The sequence below is a fragment of the Triticum aestivum genome, chromosome 7B, assembly GCF_018294505.1.
Source record: "Triticum aestivum cultivar Chinese Spring chromosome 7B, IWGSC CS RefSeq v2.1, whole genome shotgun sequence".
In the NCBI taxonomy this organism is placed as follows: Eukaryota; Viridiplantae; Streptophyta; class Magnoliopsida; order Poales; family Poaceae; genus Triticum; species Triticum aestivum.
The window spans coordinates 683,761,486-683,782,040 of NC_057813.1; the positions used below are offsets into that span (position 1 = coordinate 683,761,486).

The window sequence follows — 20,555 nt, forward strand, 5'->3', positions numbered from 1 at the left end:
GCCTTCTGGTGCCTTCTCCTCATGACCTCATTTGATGCGTTCAGATCCATCGTGAGCTGGAGAGCCTCTGTCTGAATCTTCTGGGCTCGAGCATCCAGAGCCGCCCGTTCTGCGACCATCATGACGTCCTCCGCTGCCAGGTTTTCCTTGGCTTGTGCTACCTCCTCACGTAATCGTGCTACTTCTGCATCATGTTGAGCCTGATCCGCCGGATTGACCATGGCGGTTAACAGGGCTGTCATCCTATCCATGAGATCCATCAATGCCTGAGCCGGCGTGCGCGCAGGGCCCCCTGCCCCGACTGCCGCTGACCTAGAGGTTATCGCAGCCACAGCCGTAGAGTTTTGACCGGGTTGCGTGCCAGCCATGAAGATTCCAACTCTGTTCGGCGGCTCAAAGGGGTCCGAAATACTGCTGCCATCGGAACAGCCCCCGAGCCCGCTGTCTTGCAGTTGATACAACGAATCCGTCTCACCCGTGGACGACTCACCATCAGAGTAGATGGTCGTCTCACCGCCAGATACAGATCCCTCAGAAAATTCCCCTCCATGGATGCATCCCATGAAGGCACGCTTCACGGTAGGCTGAGCTCGGGCGGGTCTCGCACGCTGAGCCGTCTTGATGATGTCGGTGAAGATGTCCGGCTCAAGGCCCGGCTCACCGATCTTGCCGACGAAGACATGGATTCCGCCGAAGGGGACCCGGTACCCGTACTCAATTGAGCCGGCGTCGGGGCCCCAACCTGTGTCGTCGATGTAGAGCTTGCCGCGATGACTCTTGGTAATCCGGCCCACAGCGTATCCCTTGAGCCCTTCGAAGCTGCCCTTCAAGAACTCAAATCCACCGTGCGCTGGCCCCATGGTGGGCGCCAACTGTCATGGAATTGTCACGTCAGATGTCCTAGTGAAAGGACTTAGTCGTGGAGCCATAGCAACTAGGAAGGTTAAAGGGGTTAATCAGGACAAATGACACGGGGTTTATACTGGTTCGGCCCCTTATGGTGAAGGTAAAAGCCTACGATCCAGTTTTGAGTGGGATTGCTTATGTCTCGATTACCAGGGAGCGAATCCGCTTGACCTAGTTCTCGATCTGATGTTACTTGTCCTGAACCACCGCTGGGTCGTCCCTTTATATACAGAGGTCGACGCCCAGCGGCTCACAGAGTCCCAGCCGGCTCATAAACAATGTCCGGCTCGGTATCTCTCTATTCCTGCCTTACAATATAAGTTATATGCATATGGCGGTTTATCTCTATGGGCCTTAAGTCGCCTTTGGACTTTGGGCCCTTAACTGAACCGCCATCTTCAAGCATCGTCTTGGGCTTCAAGAATCGTCATAGGTATAACCCGACTCCTCCTGGGCGGGTCATACCTAATAGTTATATCCCCAACACTATCGAACCTAGGCTTTCACCCCGAAGCTCTAGATCGGGTGCTCGATAGCACCACCATCGAAGTAACTCATGTATTGTCGCCACCACTTTTCCACGATCCAGGCAGCTACATGCGATGCGTCGCCGCTGCACAATCATCCCTCTGCATCAAGACGTCGTCCGTAGTTTTGCATCTCACCGCAGAAGTCAACCATCGGATCTCGAGAAATGAACCCTCCGTAAGACCTTCGGATGACCACCACCGTCGTGGAGCCGTAGGAGGTCGGTGCATAGTCACCACCAAACGGCCAACCGAATCTGGATCACCACCACCAAGCCTTCCAGATCTGAATCAAGGCAACCACGCCGGGTCGTACCAAGCTGCGGCTACCTAACTACAGATCCGACCGTCTACGAGGCTGCAGGACTTAAGATAAGACTATCTTATCAACCATTGTACAAGGTCTTATTGATGTCGAAAGGGAAAACATCGGTTGGTTTCGATGGTTAGCTTTTTTTTCTGTACATGTTCCATGACATTTTTGCTTTCTCAGGAGTATTTAACCAAAGGGTCTGTCTATGACACATCTAGATGTGACATAATTATGTCACATCTAACCTGATGTCCATTATATTTGTGCTTTATTTTTTTTGTTTCTTTTTTTATTCCTTGTTGTTGTGTTATTTGTAGAAGCTTAGATGTGACATCCTTAGAAAACATCTAGATGTGAATTAGACAAACTGTTAACCAAAAACTACCACAATTCGTGGAATCGTGCCCACAAACTACCACTTTACAAATTTGTGCCGAAAACTATCTTTTTTTTGCTAACCTATGACTAAAAACTACCACTTTACGAATTTGTTTCTTTAATCAAATTTATTGACTTGTAAATATATATATTAATCAATGATTCCAACGAAACATACATCCAATTTTTTTTCACATTACGCTTCGCTAGGGATCGATCGCTATGAATTGGTCTACACATATTGACGTAGGCTGCAGGGCTTTAAATCGTGTGCATTTAAAATGAAACGTGTGCAGAGAAGCCGGTTTCGTCGTGCCAAAAGTCTTCAATTGTACGCATAAACAGTGATGAGAATTAATTGTTATAGCATATGTAATTTTTTTGGACAGCTACTTGTTACCAATGTGAAGCGTGCAAAGTTATTAAAGCTAAAAATTGAATGTGATTCTGTAAAGGTTTTGAGCACAAATTCAGCTTTTAATGGCCTGCCAAGGTAGGCGGAAAACAGTATTTATTTATTTTTATTTTTTCACGCAAATGGTAAGTCACACGAAGTTTCCGAGACCAGCCTACAAGTACAGGATCGCATGTAAAGCATAGACGTTTGCATGGTCGTTGTTCTTTGCTCCAGAGAGGTTTGCTCTCACATGCCTGAGTAGATCAAATCCATTGCAAGCCTGCGAACGAAGTTGCCAAGAAGGTTAGCTTTTCTCTTGAAGATTTATCTTTTTGATCGTTGCATGCGTCAGAATATAATATTTTATAACCGGAGGATATGAGACCATCTACCAGGGAGGAAGAAGGTGCAAGAGCTCTTTTTTTTAGCATCAGTCCAGACACAAGCGCTCATATACACTCGCATACACTTATCCCTATGAACGCACACACGCAGATCCTACCCCTATGAGCACCTCCGAAAGACTGAGCCGGCATATCATCTTGAGATTTACGAAGTCACCATAGGCACCTCGTCGTCGACGATGTTGAGTATATTGATTATTAGGAAGGACGTGATAGACTAGGATTTGTTCTGGCTTGCCTTGTACTCCAAGTTGATCATTGTACTCCTATATATATGCCCATGAGGCTCAAGTAATACAAGAACTATTCCACCAATTCTCTCTCTTCCTTCTAACATTGTATCAGCCTAACCAGTCCAAACCCTAGCCGTCACCCACCGCTTCAGCCCTGCGCGCCGCCCTTGGGGCGGTCGGCCTCCATGACTGCCACCGGGGGCCGCGCCGCCTGTACCTAGGGTTCATCCGCCGGTCATGTTGACCGGCTGCCATAGAGAGTTGTTTTTCCGATCCACATGACGTACAACTCGTGCAGGTCTCTTGTCTACGCATGCCTGGTGCTGGTAACATCGGTGCGTGCCTTCGTCCACGACGTGTCCCCGGGCCTGGAAAACCTGGTGTGGTGCTTCGTCCACTTCATCTTCATCCGTCTACGCATGCTTGGTGCTGGCAACACCGACGTGTGCCTTCGTCTACGATGTGTCCCCGGGTTTGGCAAACCCAGTGCGATGCCTCGTCAACAACATCCTATTCCCGGTGCACCACTACTTCGACACCAGTGCGCCCATGACTAACTCGATCGGCGCTCCTTGCGCCCATGGCTCCACGACGACTTCATCGACACCGGCTATCCTGACTCGACATCGACCACAACATTTTTCACACGGCTACCTTGACCACGGCTCCACCACCTACGCTCTCGGCTACCACGACAAATGACACAAAGGGCTACCGCCTTGCTTGAGCAACCTCGTCGGTTGCCACTCCAGCCACGACTCCGCGCTGCATCGACCGTTACGACTGGGGGGGGGGGGTGTCCTTCGACTTGCCTTCAGATTCTTCTCTAGTCTCACCGTCTGCATCGCTATCCTCGTGACTGCGAGAGATGTTGAGTATATTGATTATTAGGTAAGATGAGATAGACTAGGATTTGTTCTGGCTTGCCTTATATTCCAAGTTGATCATTGTACTCCTATGTATATGCCCATGAGGCTCAAGCAATACAAGAACTATTCTACCAATTCTCTCTGTCCCTTCTAACAGACGGGAACGTCTCCTCCCACTAAATGTGCATCGCCGAAAATCCTGAAATAAATCCAGAAATAAATGCTAGCATCAAGATTTAAACCCTGATGGGCTGGGGATACCACAGTCCCTCTAACCATCCAACCACATGTTGGTTGCTCTTGATGGTATGATATGCAGTAGTGAGGAAGCTACAAGCTGCATGATTTTTATAACTGACGAGAGGAGGAAGATGACCGTTGTAGTGAGGATTGAGCCGTTGCGAGGAAGAGAGAAGCGTGTGCATTAACTTTATTTAGGTGGTTGGGAGTTGGTAGATGAGAGGGCGTGAAGGAGACAGGAGGACATCCATTTGTGTGGACTTGGACAGAAAACATGTGCACTGTGTAGATGATATACCAAGCAGTACAAAGGAATACTAGTAGTGATGGGCTGGGAATACCACAGTCCCTCTAACCATCCAACCACATGTTGGTTGCTCTTGATGGTATGATATGCAGTAGTGAGGAAGCTACAAGCTGCATGATTTTTATAACTGATGAGAGGAGGAAGATGACCGTTGTAGTGAGGATTGAGCCGTTGCGAGGAAGAGAGGAGCGTGTGCATTAACTTCATTTAGGTGGTTGGGAGTTGGCAGATGAGAGGGCGTGAAGGAGACAGGAGGACATCCATTTGTGTGGACTTGGACAGAAAACGTGTGCACTGTGTAGATGATATACCAAGCGGTACAAAGGAATACTAGTAGTGAAAAGGTGTGAATACGAAGCAACTAATATAGCGAGCGGGAATCCCGATGCTAATGGATAGGATGGATTACAGTGAGCGTAGTCACCGAGAGCTCCTATGCAATTTCGATACATGTAGCCAATATAAACAATTATTAAAAATACATTTTGCTCGTATGAGGGGGGGGGCATAGCCCCCCTACATTGCACCCTTGCCTATATTCCAACTGGAGATCCAAGCACCCTTTTATCGAATTCTGGCATATCCAAGTCCCTTACTGTACATGAGGCTTCGTGTTGAGGGTTTCGTAGCCCCGACGAGGGTGCGGCGAGTTGGGATCTACATCCGGGTGCCTGAGTGTGGATGAGAACCCAGATGACTCCAAGCGATGTCGCATCAGTTTGCCTTGTTGTTTGTCTGGGGTTGTGGTTGTTCGCCGACGCCGTTGTATCATGTCGTTTTTATTTTCTCTCTTTGTTGTGTGTGTTTGTAGTGGTGTTGTATGGTTATCCGTAAGGGCTTTATTAATTTAATGTCGGACGATGGCATTTTTTTTCTTCAAAAAATGTCGTGGTCAAAGCTTGTCACAAATTCTAAGAGGAGGTTTCGTATGATGGAGCCTCTTTTCCCTTTACACCCTTGCAAACACACATTTTTGAGATACGTCCACTGCACCGTATGCACCTCGTCGTTGACGGGAACGTCTTCTCCCACTGAATGCGCATCGCCGGAAATCCTAGCACCAGGATCTGAACCCTGATGGGATCGGGATACTACAGTCCCTCTGACCATCCAACCACAGATTGTTTCGCCACAGGGATGGTTTTTGAATGTATATAAGAAACTTCGAAAAAAAATCGAGCAAAATAAGAAACTTCAAATGGACTCATATTTTTTTTGAGGGTTAATGGACTCAGATGAATAAACTCCGCAGAACGAGCCCAGCGCATGCGGCCCAACAGCCCACTCCGGCCCACAGAGGAACCCTAGCCCCCATCCGACTTATATACCCCCTCCTCCTCCCCACAATCCATCTCTTCTCCCCCTCTCCCCCGCCGCCGCCGCCGCCGTCTCCTCCTCCTCTTCGCCGCTCCCGCTCCCGCTCCCGCCGCCGCGCCACCGCCGTCAGCCATGGTACGTGCGCCATCCCGGCCGCCGCGCGCGTCTCCCCGCGTCGCCACACCGGACGCGCGCTGACACCCGCTCGTGTCTCCTCGCAGGCACCGAAGAAGGAGAAGGCCCCGGCGGCGTCGTCCAAGCCGGCCAAGTCCGGCGGCGGCAAGCAGAAGAAGAAGAAGTGGAGCAAGGGCAAGCAAAAGGAGAAGGTGAACAACGCGGTGCTGTTCGACCAGGCCACCTACGACAAGCTGCTCACCGAGGTGCCCAAGTACAAGCAGATCACGCCCTCCGTCCTCTCCGAGCGCCTCAGGGTAACGCCCGCTCGCCCCCCCCCCCCCCCCCCCCCCCCCCCCCTCCGGATCTCTTCTTCTTTGCTTGCTTTCTTCCCGTGAGAACTGAGATCTCGGGATTGTAGGATATGTGTGTGATGCGCCATGGCTCCTGGTGAAGTTCTTTGATGTGATTCACTGTTTTGGGGTCAGTCGGTAGTAATCTGAACAAGAGCATGAACATACTAGTATATGATTGTGTTATAAATTGATGCCGGTTTTGGCTGCTCCATGTGTGCTGATAGTTTTTGTGCAGTGTGTGTGATGCTCAGATTAGTGCATCCTCAGATTTTGCTCGGTGTGCCAATTGCATAGCGTCATAGAAATTGCACTATCTGATTTTGACATGTGCAGTGTACCCATGTTTAGTGTAATTTGACATCACCATTGATTCGTAGAGTTAAACGTTGATTCATGGAGGTAATTTGGTTGGTCGATGCTGTTGAATGCTTCAGTAACTTGTCACCGCATTTTGCTGTCCACGGCTGCGCCTGCATCTACATGCCATATTATTAGATTGCAACTGTAGGATCATGGGACGAAACATATATGTTGTTGGTCTATGAATTGTTAACATGTATTAGAACTATTGATGTGTGCACGGCAAGAGTTTAGCAATTCCCCCTTGCATGTATGTCTGCGCTTCCTGTTTGTTATCTCACTCAATTTAATAAACCGAGCTCTTCAGGCATGTACATTTATGCACACCACAAACCTGATGATCTCACTCGGCCTGTGTCTATCTACCTGCAGATCAACGGGTCTCTGGCTCGCAGGGCTATCAAGGACCTGATGGAGAGGGGGCTCATCAGGATGGTCTCAATCCACTCCAGCCAGCAGATCTTCACCAGGGCGACAAACACCTGATTTATCATCATCATGTGTTCTGTGTCTGTTTTTAGTCCAGTAGACTGAGGTGTTGCTGTTATATTCAAGTTCACTATGTCCAGGGGGGCACACTGTGCCACCAGTAATGTTGAATTGCTTTTGAGTTTTGGTACACTTTAAGATCGTTTTGTCAGCGCAATGAAATCTACCTTATATATTGCCGTATTGGGTCTTTTTATTTGTTGCTGTCCACGCTCTACGGCTGTTCCTGGGCGCAACTATTTTGTTGCGGTGTATGGTTCCAAGGGTATGGAGTTATCATGTTTGTGTCAAATGATGCTGTGAGGCTGATCTTGTTTGGAGGATAAGGCTCTTGAGATAGCGCTGTATGATCCTTGAGGCTATCTTGAGATAGCCTGTAGTTTTTATACACCTGCATTAAGTGGGGTCTTGATACCTGGATGTCGCACATTAACAGGGTACTTGCATCAATTGGATTCAAAATCGATGATCCTTTTTTGCATCAATTGGATTAAATTGATGTGATTGCTGCTCGTCCCAAGTACCTGAAGCAGGGTCAATCAAGTCATTTACCCGCTCCGCACCTCCTGCGATGTTGGGCTCCTTCTGGCTGCCCGGAAGCCATGATGTGCAGTTGGGGAACAAGCGCTCTTCTGTATCTCAAGAAGCTCTAGCTCAACAGGAACGAGCCCTGTTCTGTATCTCTGTTCTTCAGGTTCGGTTGTTGTTCTTTCGTCAGTACTATGTTTCAGTCAAAGTGTGCCTACTTTTGTTTCGCCTCAATGTAACACTTCCAAATGTGTTTGCCATATAGTTAATGGATAATTGCAACTGCGTGATTTTCAACCGGAATGTCGTAGGGCTAAACAATCCAGCGCGCCACTAGGTTGAACCTGAACCTATCTATTCTTTTGTCAAATTTGGAACTATGTCATGTTTAACTTGAAGCTATCTGAACTATTGTGTAGTTTCGGAACTATGTCATGTTCAACTTGAAGGTGATTTATTCGCATGTGGTTATGGCCAGAAGCAGTCGACGTGTATATCCATGAAATCTTCGACTAGTAGCACACTCTAGCACACTAAATATTGTGTAAACTTTTGTTGCCTTTACCTAACAGCTTACCGTGTTTTGTTTTGTTTTTCAAATTAGATTATATTGAAATGGGAATCCACCGTGATCCATGCAGCTCATAGTACATAACTAAAAGTTTTTCCATGATTAGAAAAAAAACTTAACAGACTATCATCAGTTAAGCATTTGGTTTCTTTCAGTTGGTTGGTCTATACAATTTTAGACATGACCATCGGATATAGTCTCACTTGATATGTTAATGCACGCTTTTCAACTTTTGGAAAAAACACTGCTAATTAAATTCATTTGTGAATCTAGATTACATATTATGCCTTTCCACGCTGCTAAAATCATGCAGGCCCGTAACTTTTGAATTTTAAAAAACATATTTAGAGTTCCAGAAATTTTGGAAAGAACGGAAAGAGAAAAACATATGTGAAGTTCGAGAACATCTATATACACATATAGTGGGTCTAGAATTTTCAAATATAAAAATAATAATTAAATTTGTATATTTCAGGAAATTGATAAAAAATGAGTTCTGTAATTTTATCGTTAATATGTTTAATTAGGAATTCCAAAAGAAATGAATATGTCAATCCCTAATAGTAAATAGTATGTCGATTGTGCGGTCACATTGTTTCATGTTTTAGATCATAGAAAAATATTTATTTGTAAAATTCTTCATGTACGAACAACTACATGTGTACACAAAATAATTGTTCAGATTTTTTAACAACAAATAAGTTTTTCTTAAGTGGGATCCATAAAGCCGGCTAGACCCATTTGTGAATTTTAACTGTACACCAGTCTTCAATTATTTTTGCCGGTAATATACGTTAGACAATTAACATACATGCATGTTCTGTCGCGCATCTATGCTCTATTTTTGTTTAACCTGCAGGCACATACTATTATGTTTTCTTATTTAGGACATTTGGAGTGATTCATTAGGTAAAGAAATAATGCAGCATGCGCGAGCAAGACTACAACGTGGGTGACCAAGACTCAGGGCCGTGCGTGCCTTTATTTCTCCTGATTGAAATCCGGCGCGGGAGGTTTAAGCATGTCTTGTATTTTTTTTATGGAAGCGTAGATGAGATCTATGTTAAGTCTCATATTGAATCTAAGCCGCTGAAATCTCATAATTTAACATTGATGCATCTTAACCATTAATTTTATATCGTTTTAATAATATACTAGCAAAATGATCGTGCATTGCAACGGGAGAATAAAATAATACTCCCCCCGTTTCTAAATATAAGACCTTTTGAGATTTCAATACGGACTGCATACAGATATATATAGACATATTTTAGAGTGTAGATTCACTCATTTTGCTTCGTATGTAATCTATATTGAAATCTCTAAAAGGTCTTATATTTAGGAACTGAGGGGAATCTCCAATGGCCACTCTCAATTTGGTGAACTGATGAACTTTTTTCTAAACTCATGAACATATTTGAAATCGAAAACATTTATTTACTTCATGAACACATTTACAAATTTTCGAACATTTTCAAAAATCCAGAACATTTTTCGAATTGATGACCATTTTATACTATTTGCAAGCATTTTTTTGAAGTTGTGGACATTTTGTTAACAATTCTTTTGAATCGGCAAATATTTCTAGAATGGAGGAACATTGTTTTGCAAATTCGTGAACCAATTTTCAAATTCAAGGACATTTTGTATATTTAACGAACATTTTTTGAAATGCATGATCGTTTATTGACCTAGAGAATTTTTTTGAATGAATAAACTATTTTGTAAGTCAGGAACTGTTTTTAAATTTTAAGGATATTTTTCCATTCATGAACATTTTTGAATTGTCAAAATTTAATTCAATTTAGTTAGTATTTTAATACACAAACTTACAAAAACCGTGAACATTTTTTGATTTCCCGAAGATTTGTTTCAAATCTCAAACATTTTAGTCCCAGACATTGTATGAAGCAAAAGGGTACCGCGTGGCCTGGGTCAAGGTAAACCCGGGCAAACGTCGGGCCGGGCCGGGTTTCGGGCCGGACCGGGTTTCGGGCCGGGCTTATAAAAGCCCGACCTTCATTTCCCAAGCCCGAGCCCGGCCTGAAGCCCGAAATACTCCCTGTTTTCAAGCCCGAGCCCGGCCCGAAGTCAAGCCCGAAGCCCGAAAGCCCGGCCCGAACGCTGTTTTTTAGTGTACGCACGTGCAAGCCCGGCCCGAAGCCCGAAAGCCCGGCCCGAAATACATAAAAAATGAAGCCCAAGCCCGGCCCGAACTATCTTCCGGGCTGCAAAACTAGGCCCGAGTCCGGCCCGAACGTCAAGCCCGGCCCGGCCCGGCCCGGGTTTTTCGGGTCGGGTTCGGGCCGGGTCGTCGGGCCGGGCTGCCCATGCCCGGGTTTAGGTCAAGGGGGGGGGGGCGTGAAATGTACACGAAAAAGATTTTTTTTTTACAAAATTGAAAAACAGGCCGCTCGGACATGGCCGGCCCAAACGGGCGTGCTGCGTCTACTCCCTAAGCGCAGAGCGCAGTATAGTTGGTCCCTGCAGCATGGGACGGCTCAGGCGGGGATCCCCCATGTGAAATGTTTTTAGCACTTATAGGTGGCATTGGTACGTCTCAAAAAACAAGATGCCATTTGTGGGTAATATTTTGCAACTTTGAGGGCAATTTCCGTGACGTACCGCAAGAACCAATAACCGTTTATTATTACTAGCAAAAGGGTCCATGCGCTGCAACGGGAAGAAAATCTCCAATGCTCATGACCATATTTTGTTGCATCACCGAGATACAATATCACTGAAATCATGGATATTTTTACAAACTCGTGAATATATTTGAAATCATTATCATTTTTCAAATTCGTGATTTTTTTTACAAATTTGTGAACATTTTCTAAAATCAAGGGCATTTTTCTAGTTCATGAGAATTTTATTCAATTTCTAGACATTTTTTAATATTGTGAACATTTATTAGACAGTTTTCATGAATTGGGAAATATTTCTAGAATCGAGGATTTTGTTTAGATTTGACGAATATTTTTTGAAATGCATGATTTTTTTTGAATGAGTGGACATTTTATGAACGGATAAACTATTTGTAAGTCACGCACAGTTTTTGAATTTTGAAGATATTTTTCCATTGATGAAAAATTTTTTAATTGGCAAAATTTTGTTCAATTTCATAAAAAAAATAGTACACGGATTTTTTAAAAGAATCAAGAACATATTTTTTCAAAATTTCATACATTTTTTGAATAAGCCAATTTTTTGGTTACAAAATCGCAAACTTTTTTGTATCCACAAACATTTTATGATTTATTAAACATGTTATTTCGGGATTATCATTTTCTTATTTGTTTGAAACTTTTTTGAAGTCCCAACTTATCTAAATTTGATAAAATAAAAAGTAAAAAGCTACTTTTTAAAAACAAGCCGTCCGGAAGTCCCTACTGCATGGGCCGCCCTAGGCAGGGGGTTCCCCTGTGTAAAATATTTTTTTAACATTTATAGGTAGCATTGGTTGGTATAGTTTGTAATTTTAGAGGCAATTTCTGTGACGTACCGCTAGAAGCAATAGCCCCTTTATTATTAGTTATAGACTAGCAAAACGCCCCTGCATTGCAATGTGAGATTTTTTTTCATAATCTCTAATGGCCATGACCATATTTTGCTGCATCACCGACAATCACTATAACTCTCAATTTCGTGAATGCGTGAACATTTTTAACTCGTGCACATATTTGAAATCTTGATAATTTTCCAATTTGTGAACACTTTTGCAAATTTTTGAAGATTTTCTAAAATCAAGAACACTTTATGTATTCATGAACATTTTATACTATTAGCAAATAGTTTTTCGAAGTTATGAATATATTTTTAACAATTCTCTTGAATCGGAAAACATTTCTAGAATGGACGAACAATTTTTTGAAAATTCGTGCAACCATATTTTAAATTCTTGAAAAAAAATTGTGATTCAACAAACATTTTTTGATTTAAAATCATTTTCTTAAAAGCTTAATCATTTTCTGAATCAGCGAACATTTCACGAATGAATAAACTATTTTGTTAGTCGCGGACAGTGTTTGAATTTTCAGAATAATTTTTCATTCATGAACATTTTTTGAATTTATGAGTTTTTTGAAATTTCATTACCTTTCTTTAATATATGAACTTTATAAACACCATTAGCATTTTTTGAATTCCCAAACAGTTTTTAGAAAACATCATACATTATTTGTTAAGCAAACATTTTTAAGAAAATCATGATTTTTTTTAATCTACAAACATTTTATGATTTATTGAACGTTTTATTTCAAATTTCTGGTTTCTATAATATTCGGAATTTTTTGAAGTCCTAAATTATTTAAAGTTGAGAAAAGTAAAATGAAAATGAAATAACAAAATTAAGAAACAGGCCACCAGGACATGGGCTGGTCCAAACAAGCACACTGTGCCTTCCAGCCCGAAGAGCTCTTCATGGGCTGGCCTGTTTGCTAGCTAGTACTACTGGATATTTAGTTTCTTATTTGCGTGATATGCTCTGCTAGTTACTGTTTGGTTGATTGCAACTTAGCATTTTGTTGTACCCACGGCTATTTTTTGCCATTTTTTGTGGGGAATAACAATTTTTTTAAATCCAAAACTTGACGAAAAACCAAGTTGCTACTTATGCTAAATTTGCCAGGTCTCAACATTTTTGCCATGTCCCAAATTTCGTCCATGTTGCGGCGGGGATGGCGAGATCCCATCCAGCTCTGTCTAGGGCCGAGCCTTCTCCACCCTTGAACTCAGGGACTCCACGGATGCCAAGTCGACGCGCGACGGGACGACGAGAATGGCCATTACCTATAAATATCAATAGTTTGTTAAACTTGCCATCTCACCTTTTTACACATAAAAATTTAGGTAAATTGCCATGAATCTAGACTGTTTTCTATTTTTTTTTGCAGTGATCGACATGCTGTTTTCAATAGCCATGACAATTTTTACTTATTTTCCATACATTTCTGCCATGCTTGTTCATACAATTGCGATGACTGCTCATGCAAACAAAGTTCAGTACACTTGCGATGTTGTTTAAAAAAATGCCATTACCTATACATATCAACAGTTTTTTTTGCTAAACTTGCCATTTAACCTTTTACACATAATTTGATAAATTGCCATGAATTTTAGATGGTTTTTCTCTAAAAAGAATTCTGCCATGATCGACATGCTGTTTTTTTGTGTGGGTACTGTGTTGTTTTGCGCAGTCTCACCGAACTCATGGCAAAATATTGACTACACTTAACTTATAGACCACGGCATATCTTTTTAATTATTTGCCATGGCAAATATACTTTTCAATAGAGATCACATTTTTCACTTATTCTGCACCATGGCAAATCTACTTTCAATAGCCATCACAAATTTTACTTTCTTTTCCATGGCAATTTTGCTTCATTTTACCTTGGCAAATCTTCTTTCAATAGCCATGGCAAATTTGCTTTCTTTGCCACAACAATTTTTGCTTCATTTTGCCATAGCAAATTTAAATTTTATCACTCCGTTGTCAACTTTTCCTTCATGGACCATGAAAATTATTTTTACTAATACTACCACGGAAAATTTTGCTTCATATTTTCCATGAAAAATCTACTTTCAATAGGCATGGAAAATTTAATTTACTCATCTTGGCAAATTCACTTTATTTTCCATGTCCAAATAACTTTAAATTTTCTATGGAAAATTAAATTTATTCACATGAAAAATTTACCTACATCGCCATGTAAAATTTTTAGCTTTTATTGCCATTTTTTTTACTTTTTTATTTTCCATGGAAAACTTTACTTTCATTTCCATGGCAAATATTACTTTACATACATGGAAATATTTACTTTCATATGTTTCCTTGGGATGTTTTTTATTTCATGGTACCACGTTAAATTTACTTTTAGCATGGCATTTTTTACTTTTGTACCATGTCATTCTGGTTCAATTTTGCATGACTTTTTTGCCATGTTCAAAAACATGGCAAACTTGCCATGGCAATTTAAGATGTTCAATTTTTTTGCCAACCTAGGATGTTAAGCAACATGGCAACTAAAATTGGTAAGTTTGGCAAACAAAAAGCATGTGTTGTCATGAATCATTGTTTCTTTTGCCATGTCCATACAAAGAATGCTTTCCATGCAATTGCACATTAGTTTTGAGAACACGACAAGTTTGATCATCCAAATTTGTTTTACCATGGAAAAAGTTATGATCCTTTCGATTTGTTTTGTGAGGCATGGCAAAAAATTTTTTTCATGAAAAAATTTGCCATGGTAATTTTTTTATTTTTGGCCATGGTTTTGTTTTGCATTCACTAACATGGGTCAAATGTATATTACTTCTTTTTTCTCTAACACAGGCAATTTCACTTATTTCACCATGGCACATTTAGTTTTTGGGCCACGACAATTTCTTTAATTTCACTTAAAAAATCCATGCTATCTTCTTTCTCTAGCAAGGCTTTTTTATTTTTAACGTTGGTAAAAAATTTCATAACATGACAAATTTTATGCTTTCAATTTTTGGCATGGCAATTTTTTCTTTTGTTTTGCCCTGATATTTTTTTGCATTCATTGACATGGGTCAAATGTATATTATTTCCTTTATTGCTCTAACATGGGCAATTTCAGTTATTTGACCATGGCAAATTTTGTTTTGGACCACGAAAAATTCTTCAAATTTTGACCATCGCAAATCTAGATTGTGGATCATGGCAATTTCAGTTATTTGACCATGGCAATTTTACTTTTGGAACATGACACATTCTCTTCATTTTTTGAGCATGGAAAATCTAGATTGTAGATCATGACTATTACAGTTATTTCATTGTGGCTGTTTTTCGACCACGACAAATTCTTTAATTTTTGACCGTGGATCACGACAATTTCAGTTTTTCGACCATGCCTAATTTAGCTTTTAGACCACGAAAAATTCTTTAATTTTGACCATGGCAAATCTAGATTGTGGGTCACGGCGATTTCAGTTATTTGACCACGGAAAATATAGTTTTTGGACCACGGCTTATTCATTTCAGTTGATCGTAAAAACAATTGTGCCATGTCAATTATAACTACTTGCATTATACCAAATCTTAGTTGTTTCACACACAAAAACCAATGAATGTTTTCTGCTTATATTTTTTAACCATGGCAAACTTTGCTTTTTGGTCATAAAACATAGGCATCTTTTCTTTTGGAACATTTTTAGTTGCCAAAGTTTCTTCTGTGTGTTCTCAAATACTGGCATTTTTTTATTTTCACAACTAGTATGGACCCTTTTTTTAACTTGACGAAAGTTTTAATATACATGTTGTGGCAACAAAATATTTTCCTATTCATAATCAGGTTCATATCACAGCTTGAAGACTTGATAGTAGTCTTCTCGAAAGTGGGCTTTTTTGATGAACTTTTTCTATTTTTGTTTTCACTTGAACTAACGTGTGGTGATGGGGAGGCCAACTACTAGGTTGGTCGTGGGGCGACGTGGTTTGCTGCGTTCATGCGGGGGTGGGGGTGCATCCTGCCGAACGAAATCGTTTGATGGATACCCCCTCCCCCCCGGTACCGAACGATTCGTTTGGCCCAGGGGTTCCCAGACCTCACGTGTGGGCGTTATCAATGTCCAAAAGGTATGCAACATTTTAGTTTGCCATGGCAAAACAATTTTGAAAAATATCCATGGAAAGCACTCTTACCACGCCATTTTGCCGTGTCTTTTTTGTATTATGTTTTCCCTCTATTTTTTTAGTAGGGAATATATGTTTTCTATAGTATGCCTTTTTCTCTACTACGTCCCTTTTTTTGTTTTTTTGGCCGACTGGATTGTGCCTACTGGGCCAGTAGAATTAGTTCGCATGAAGAAACGTTCGTTCTGGGCTCGCGCCCACACATGACTAAAATGTTTGGTTCAATCGAGCGTTACACCGGACGGTTCGTTCGAATTCGGTCCGGGACCTCCCAGACTGGACGTCGGGTATATATCGGCATCCTAATAATAAGATTACCCTAACCTGGGTATGATAAGACTATGCATGATACATATTTTCTTGTGTCCCAAAAAATTAATATTCCTCTTGTGGTTGGATTTCCATTAATATTGGCATGTTGAGTCAGGTAATTATCTCACATGTCGATGCGTGTCTGGCCAATTCATAGTGGCAGTGAGTTAATGTCACTTTACGTGAACAAGGAATTGACCGGCACTCCCTCCGTTTCATATTACTTGTCGTTGTTTTAGTTCAAATTTGATAAGTACATCAAAATTGATAAATACAAACAAACTAATTTGTATATTGCGCTCGAACATGAGAATCAAAATTGTCATGCACTTCATAAAACTTGTTAACCGACGTGCAAAGTCAGTAAAGTATTGATGATTTTAGCTTTACAATGAAGGGGTATATTTTAGGGCCTTTTTGGATCATTTACGTGAGACACCCTGCCAAAAAATTGGAAATGGACCAAGCCTTGCATGCTCATTTGGATGAAGACCAAATAATTTGTGCGCCCACACGTCTATGGCAGCCCTAGTACAATTTTGAGCCAACTTTTTCGTAAGTCGCGGGAGGCGAAATCCCGCGCCAAATATTTGGTGAGCCCAAGCTTGGCAGGCCAGAGCTGTCCCCAAACAACCTCTTAATCTCAACCATTTATTGCTCATGCAGCGGTTCCACGGAGGGCCATATCTAGTGGGTTTTTGTTGACCCATTTGAAATTTTTGATGCGGTGTATCCTAAAATCCTTCCTCGCCATTACTCGACCCTCTCGTGCATCATGCATAAACCACAATGCAAAACATTTTTCCGCAATATGTTGTCAAATATTCAATATAGCAAATGTAAATTAGAGAATTATTTTAGTAACAGATTATAGCTTATAGTACTAGATTAAAATCTGGTTTCAGTTTCCCTCTTTTGTTTGGCTATTAATATTCAAAATGAGTATCGTGTCTGTGTGAAAGAAAATATATATGGTGGTAATTTCGTGCCCATTGATTCACGAGACAATGTGGTTGTTGAAGCAATGCGTCCGTTTGTGGCAACATATGTATTCTCCTAGAGACATGTATACTCAAAGCGACACCCTGACGCCTATAAAGGTTCGACCATTCGGTCATTTGGTACTCATTCCCGGATATGCGGTTCCATTCACTGCACGGAGACACTCATATAATTGTTTGGAGCATAGGAGACTGTTCATATACTGAGATGGGAGGACTCAGGTCTACGCACACAACATATATACCAACGGTGGGTTGTTTATCCATTGGATCAAGGAACATGTGAAGTGAAGAGGTATAGATGCGAGAAGACACTACTAAAGATACTCTACATTGTCGATCTTGAAGATTCTGCATGAAATATGGACATGCCAAGGAATGTAATTCATATAGAGTTAAACGGTTGAATCAAATCTGTGAAAGTTTCTGCACTATTGTTTTTTTTTGTACATTTACCTGTTAAAAATCATGATACTAATCAGAAGAGACAAGTTCCTACAAATATATCCATATGTTCTATCTACATATTCGCCAGTAATGTTAATTTGGGTCCGAATTTGCAAGTAGTTTTACTCTGGGCCAACATGTTAGCCTAACATGAACTGATGATTTCGCTGACAAGTATGCGAAGGAAGAGTCTTACCCATATTTCTGAAAAATAATGAAAAGTATGTAAATTTTACTTCAGTGAAATTTTCCATGTTCGCCACATTGTTGGCCTTCTAAAACGGTGTCCTATCACATACCTCTAGAAATCCATTGGATCTAATCAGATGGGGGGCAATAATTTCTCGATCATCAAGTGTGGCATATCTTTTTGTTCTATACAAATGCAGTATTTCTAGAAGATTTGATCTTGCATGTCATCAATTCATCCACTCTATATATGCACATGCATGATATATGGTCATCTTGTAAAATGTATTTGTCGTTGTAAGTTTTTAATCGACATATGACATCAGCATTAACTAATGAAATATTGAGGATATATTTTAATATACACCACATTTAAGAGTAAATATTTCCTAAATATACTCATTAAATGTTGCAAATATTAAAGTTTTTCTCAATATACTCATTAAATGTTGCAAATATTAAATTAATGATTTCCTCAGTTAATCTTGATGTCAGCGTCATTGAAAAACTTATAAGGTCAACACCTTTTGAATGCCGACCATAAATCATGCTTGGACAACTGCAGATATATATTGCATGAATTAATGCCTTCAAGGCCAAATCTTATCTTTGACAAATATTGCATTTGTATACAAGTGATAGATATTTTGTCACAATGCCCACAAATTTAATTCCAGGGAAATGTTGTGGTGTAGTAAGATAACACACCAATTTAATTGCAGAAACACTGCACTAGTAAGTGATTCATATTTAATTATGATATCTTCACCATGCACAAACCATTGTGATATCTTCACACACCCTGCTAAAAATATATTAATAATATCTGATTCATCTTGATACACGCTCAACCCTATAAAATGTGCTATAAAAGGGAAGCAAAGGACTCATCTGGAATACAAAACCAAAAGTAGATCTGCAACACTTCTAGTCTGAAGACGCTAGCGTCTAGCCTTTTTTCTCTAAAATGGGGAGTCCCTCATTGGCCCTCCTCTTGGTCTTTGCCGTCCTGCTGCTGAACGCTGATCTAGGGTCGTGCGGCTGCTTCAAGCGCATCTTCGCATTCGGCGACTCCATCATCGACACGGGCAACTTCCACCCAGGTTCGATGTGGAGCCCCCCTTATGGAGGGACCTACTTCCACCGTCCCACGGGCCGCTGCTCAGACGGGCGTCTCATTGTGGACTTCTACGGTAAGTGCACGTATGCACGCAGGTGTACTTCACTCGTGCTTGATTTCTGAATTTAGTGTGTGTCAGCGCAAGCGTTGGGGCTGCCACTGCTCACACCGAGTGGGCCCGAGGAGAAGACGGGGCAGTTCCGGACCGGTGCCAACTTCGCCGTGTTAGGCTCTATTGCCCTGAGCCCGGACTACTACAGTAAAAGGTATAACTTCAGTATGCCGCACTGGTGCCTCGACTGGGAGCTCGGTTCCTTCAAGGCAGTGCTCGCACGGATAGCTCCTGGAAAAGGTACGTACTCATGCAACAAAATATAGGGGCATACATTCATGCATCGTCCTTACCATATATCACATGTTTCTTCCTGCATTAGTCAGCTAATTCCTCTTTTTGTGTGTGATTAATCAGCTGCAACCAAACGTCTCCTCAGCGAGTCCCTCATCATCTTTGGCGAGATCGGTGGCAACGACTACAACTTCTGGTTCTACGATCGCCAGCGCAGCCGTGACACGCCCTATAAGTACATGCCCGACATCATCGCCCGCATAGGCTCCGGCGTCCAGGAGGTGATCAACCTCGGTGCCAAGACGATCCTTGTTCCTGGAAACTTCCCCATCGGGTGTGTCCCGATTTACCTGAGTGGGCACAAGACTAACAAGTCTGCCGACTATGACCAATTCGGCTGCCTCAAGTGGTACAATACGTTCTCCCAGAAGCACAACCAACTGTTGAGGCAGGAGGTCGGCCGGCTCAGGTCTCGCAACCCTGGCGTGAAGGTCATCTACGCCGACTACTATGGCGCCGCCATGGAGTTTTTCAGGAACCCTAAGAGGCATGGCATCGACGACCCCCTGGTGGCGTGTTGTGGTGGCAACGGCCCCTACGGCACCGGCCGTGGGTGCGATCAGAACGCAAAGGTTTGCCGTGACCCGTCCAGGTTCGCCAACTGGGACCAGGTTCACATGACGGAGAAGGCATACAGTGTCATCGCCAATGGGGTGCTCAACGGCCCGTATGCGGACATTCCGTTGCTCCACGCTTGCTAGGAGAATTTTCTTTCGAGACTTGAAGAAATGTTGCTGCAACCAAGATCTGTTATGCGCTAGCTTTTGGAATTTTTAATCTTGTATCACCATCTCAATTGGTCATGAATGAAATGGTTGGATCTGTTGCTGGAATTTGGTCTGTTTTGGGCCAGCCCAATAGCCATTCTCATAATTCCTAATAAATCGTACCTTAGTCCCATACTGCTAGCTTAGTAGGAGTTGGGCCTCCTTATTATAAGGGAGATTGTTTCCCCACACATGTATGAGCATGAGAAGAGGAGAGACATATACGCGCGCTCGTTGTCCGCCACCCGCCTCACCTCGGCATGATGCCCCGCGCCGCGGAAACGAGTCGTTGTCTAAATTTTAGCGATGCACGACTGGTATACTAAAGGTCACACGGGAGC

At 42.0% G+C, this 20,555-nt stretch overlaps 2 protein-coding genes across 2 annotated transcripts; both read left to right on the forward strand.

Moving 5' to 3' along the window:
- Positions 1–5,906: 5,906 nt before the first annotated feature.
- On the forward strand, positions 5,907–7,385 carry LOC123158982 (40S ribosomal protein S25-2). Its single transcript, XM_044576790.1, has 3 exons — positions 5,907–6,026; positions 6,113–6,322; positions 7,094–7,385. Exons 1-3 carry the CDS (start codon positions 6,024–6,026, stop codon positions 7,205–7,207), a joined length of 327 nt encoding a protein of 108 aa, XP_044432725.1. The 5' UTR covers positions 5,907–6,023; the 3' UTR covers positions 7,208–7,385.
- An 11,441-nt stretch (positions 7,386–18,826) lies between these two features.
- On the forward strand, positions 18,827–20,276 carry LOC123156080 (GDSL esterase/lipase At1g28580). Its single transcript, XM_044574242.1, has 3 exons — positions 18,827–19,114; positions 19,181–19,393; positions 19,511–20,276. The coding sequence occupies exons 1-3, from the start codon at positions 18,889–18,891 to the stop codon at positions 20,146–20,148; spliced, it is 1,077 nt and encodes a 358-aa protein (XP_044430177.1). The 5' UTR covers positions 18,827–18,888; the 3' UTR covers positions 20,149–20,276.
- The last annotated feature ends 279 nt before the right edge of the window (positions 20,277–20,555 follow it).

Bases quoted from the DNA above. Each gene is read 5' to 3' on its own strand.
- LOC123156080 (XM_044574242.1), top strand. From the start codon at position 18,889: ATGGGGAGTCCCTCATTGGCCCTCCTCTTGGTCTTTGCCGTCCTGCTG. The intron at 19,115-19,180 runs GTAAGTGCACGT...AGTGTGTGTCAG, and splicing joins TCTCATTGTGGACTTCTACG to CGCAAGCGTTGGGGCTGCCA. The intron at 19,394-19,510 runs GTACGTACTCAT...GTGATTAATCAG, and splicing joins ACGGATAGCTCCTGGAAAAG to CTGCAACCAAACGTCTCCTC.
- LOC123158982 (XM_044576790.1), top strand. The intron at 6,323-7,093 runs GTAACGCCCGCT...ATCTACCTGCAG, and splicing joins TCCTCTCCGAGCGCCTCAGG to ATCAACGGGTCTCTGGCTCG.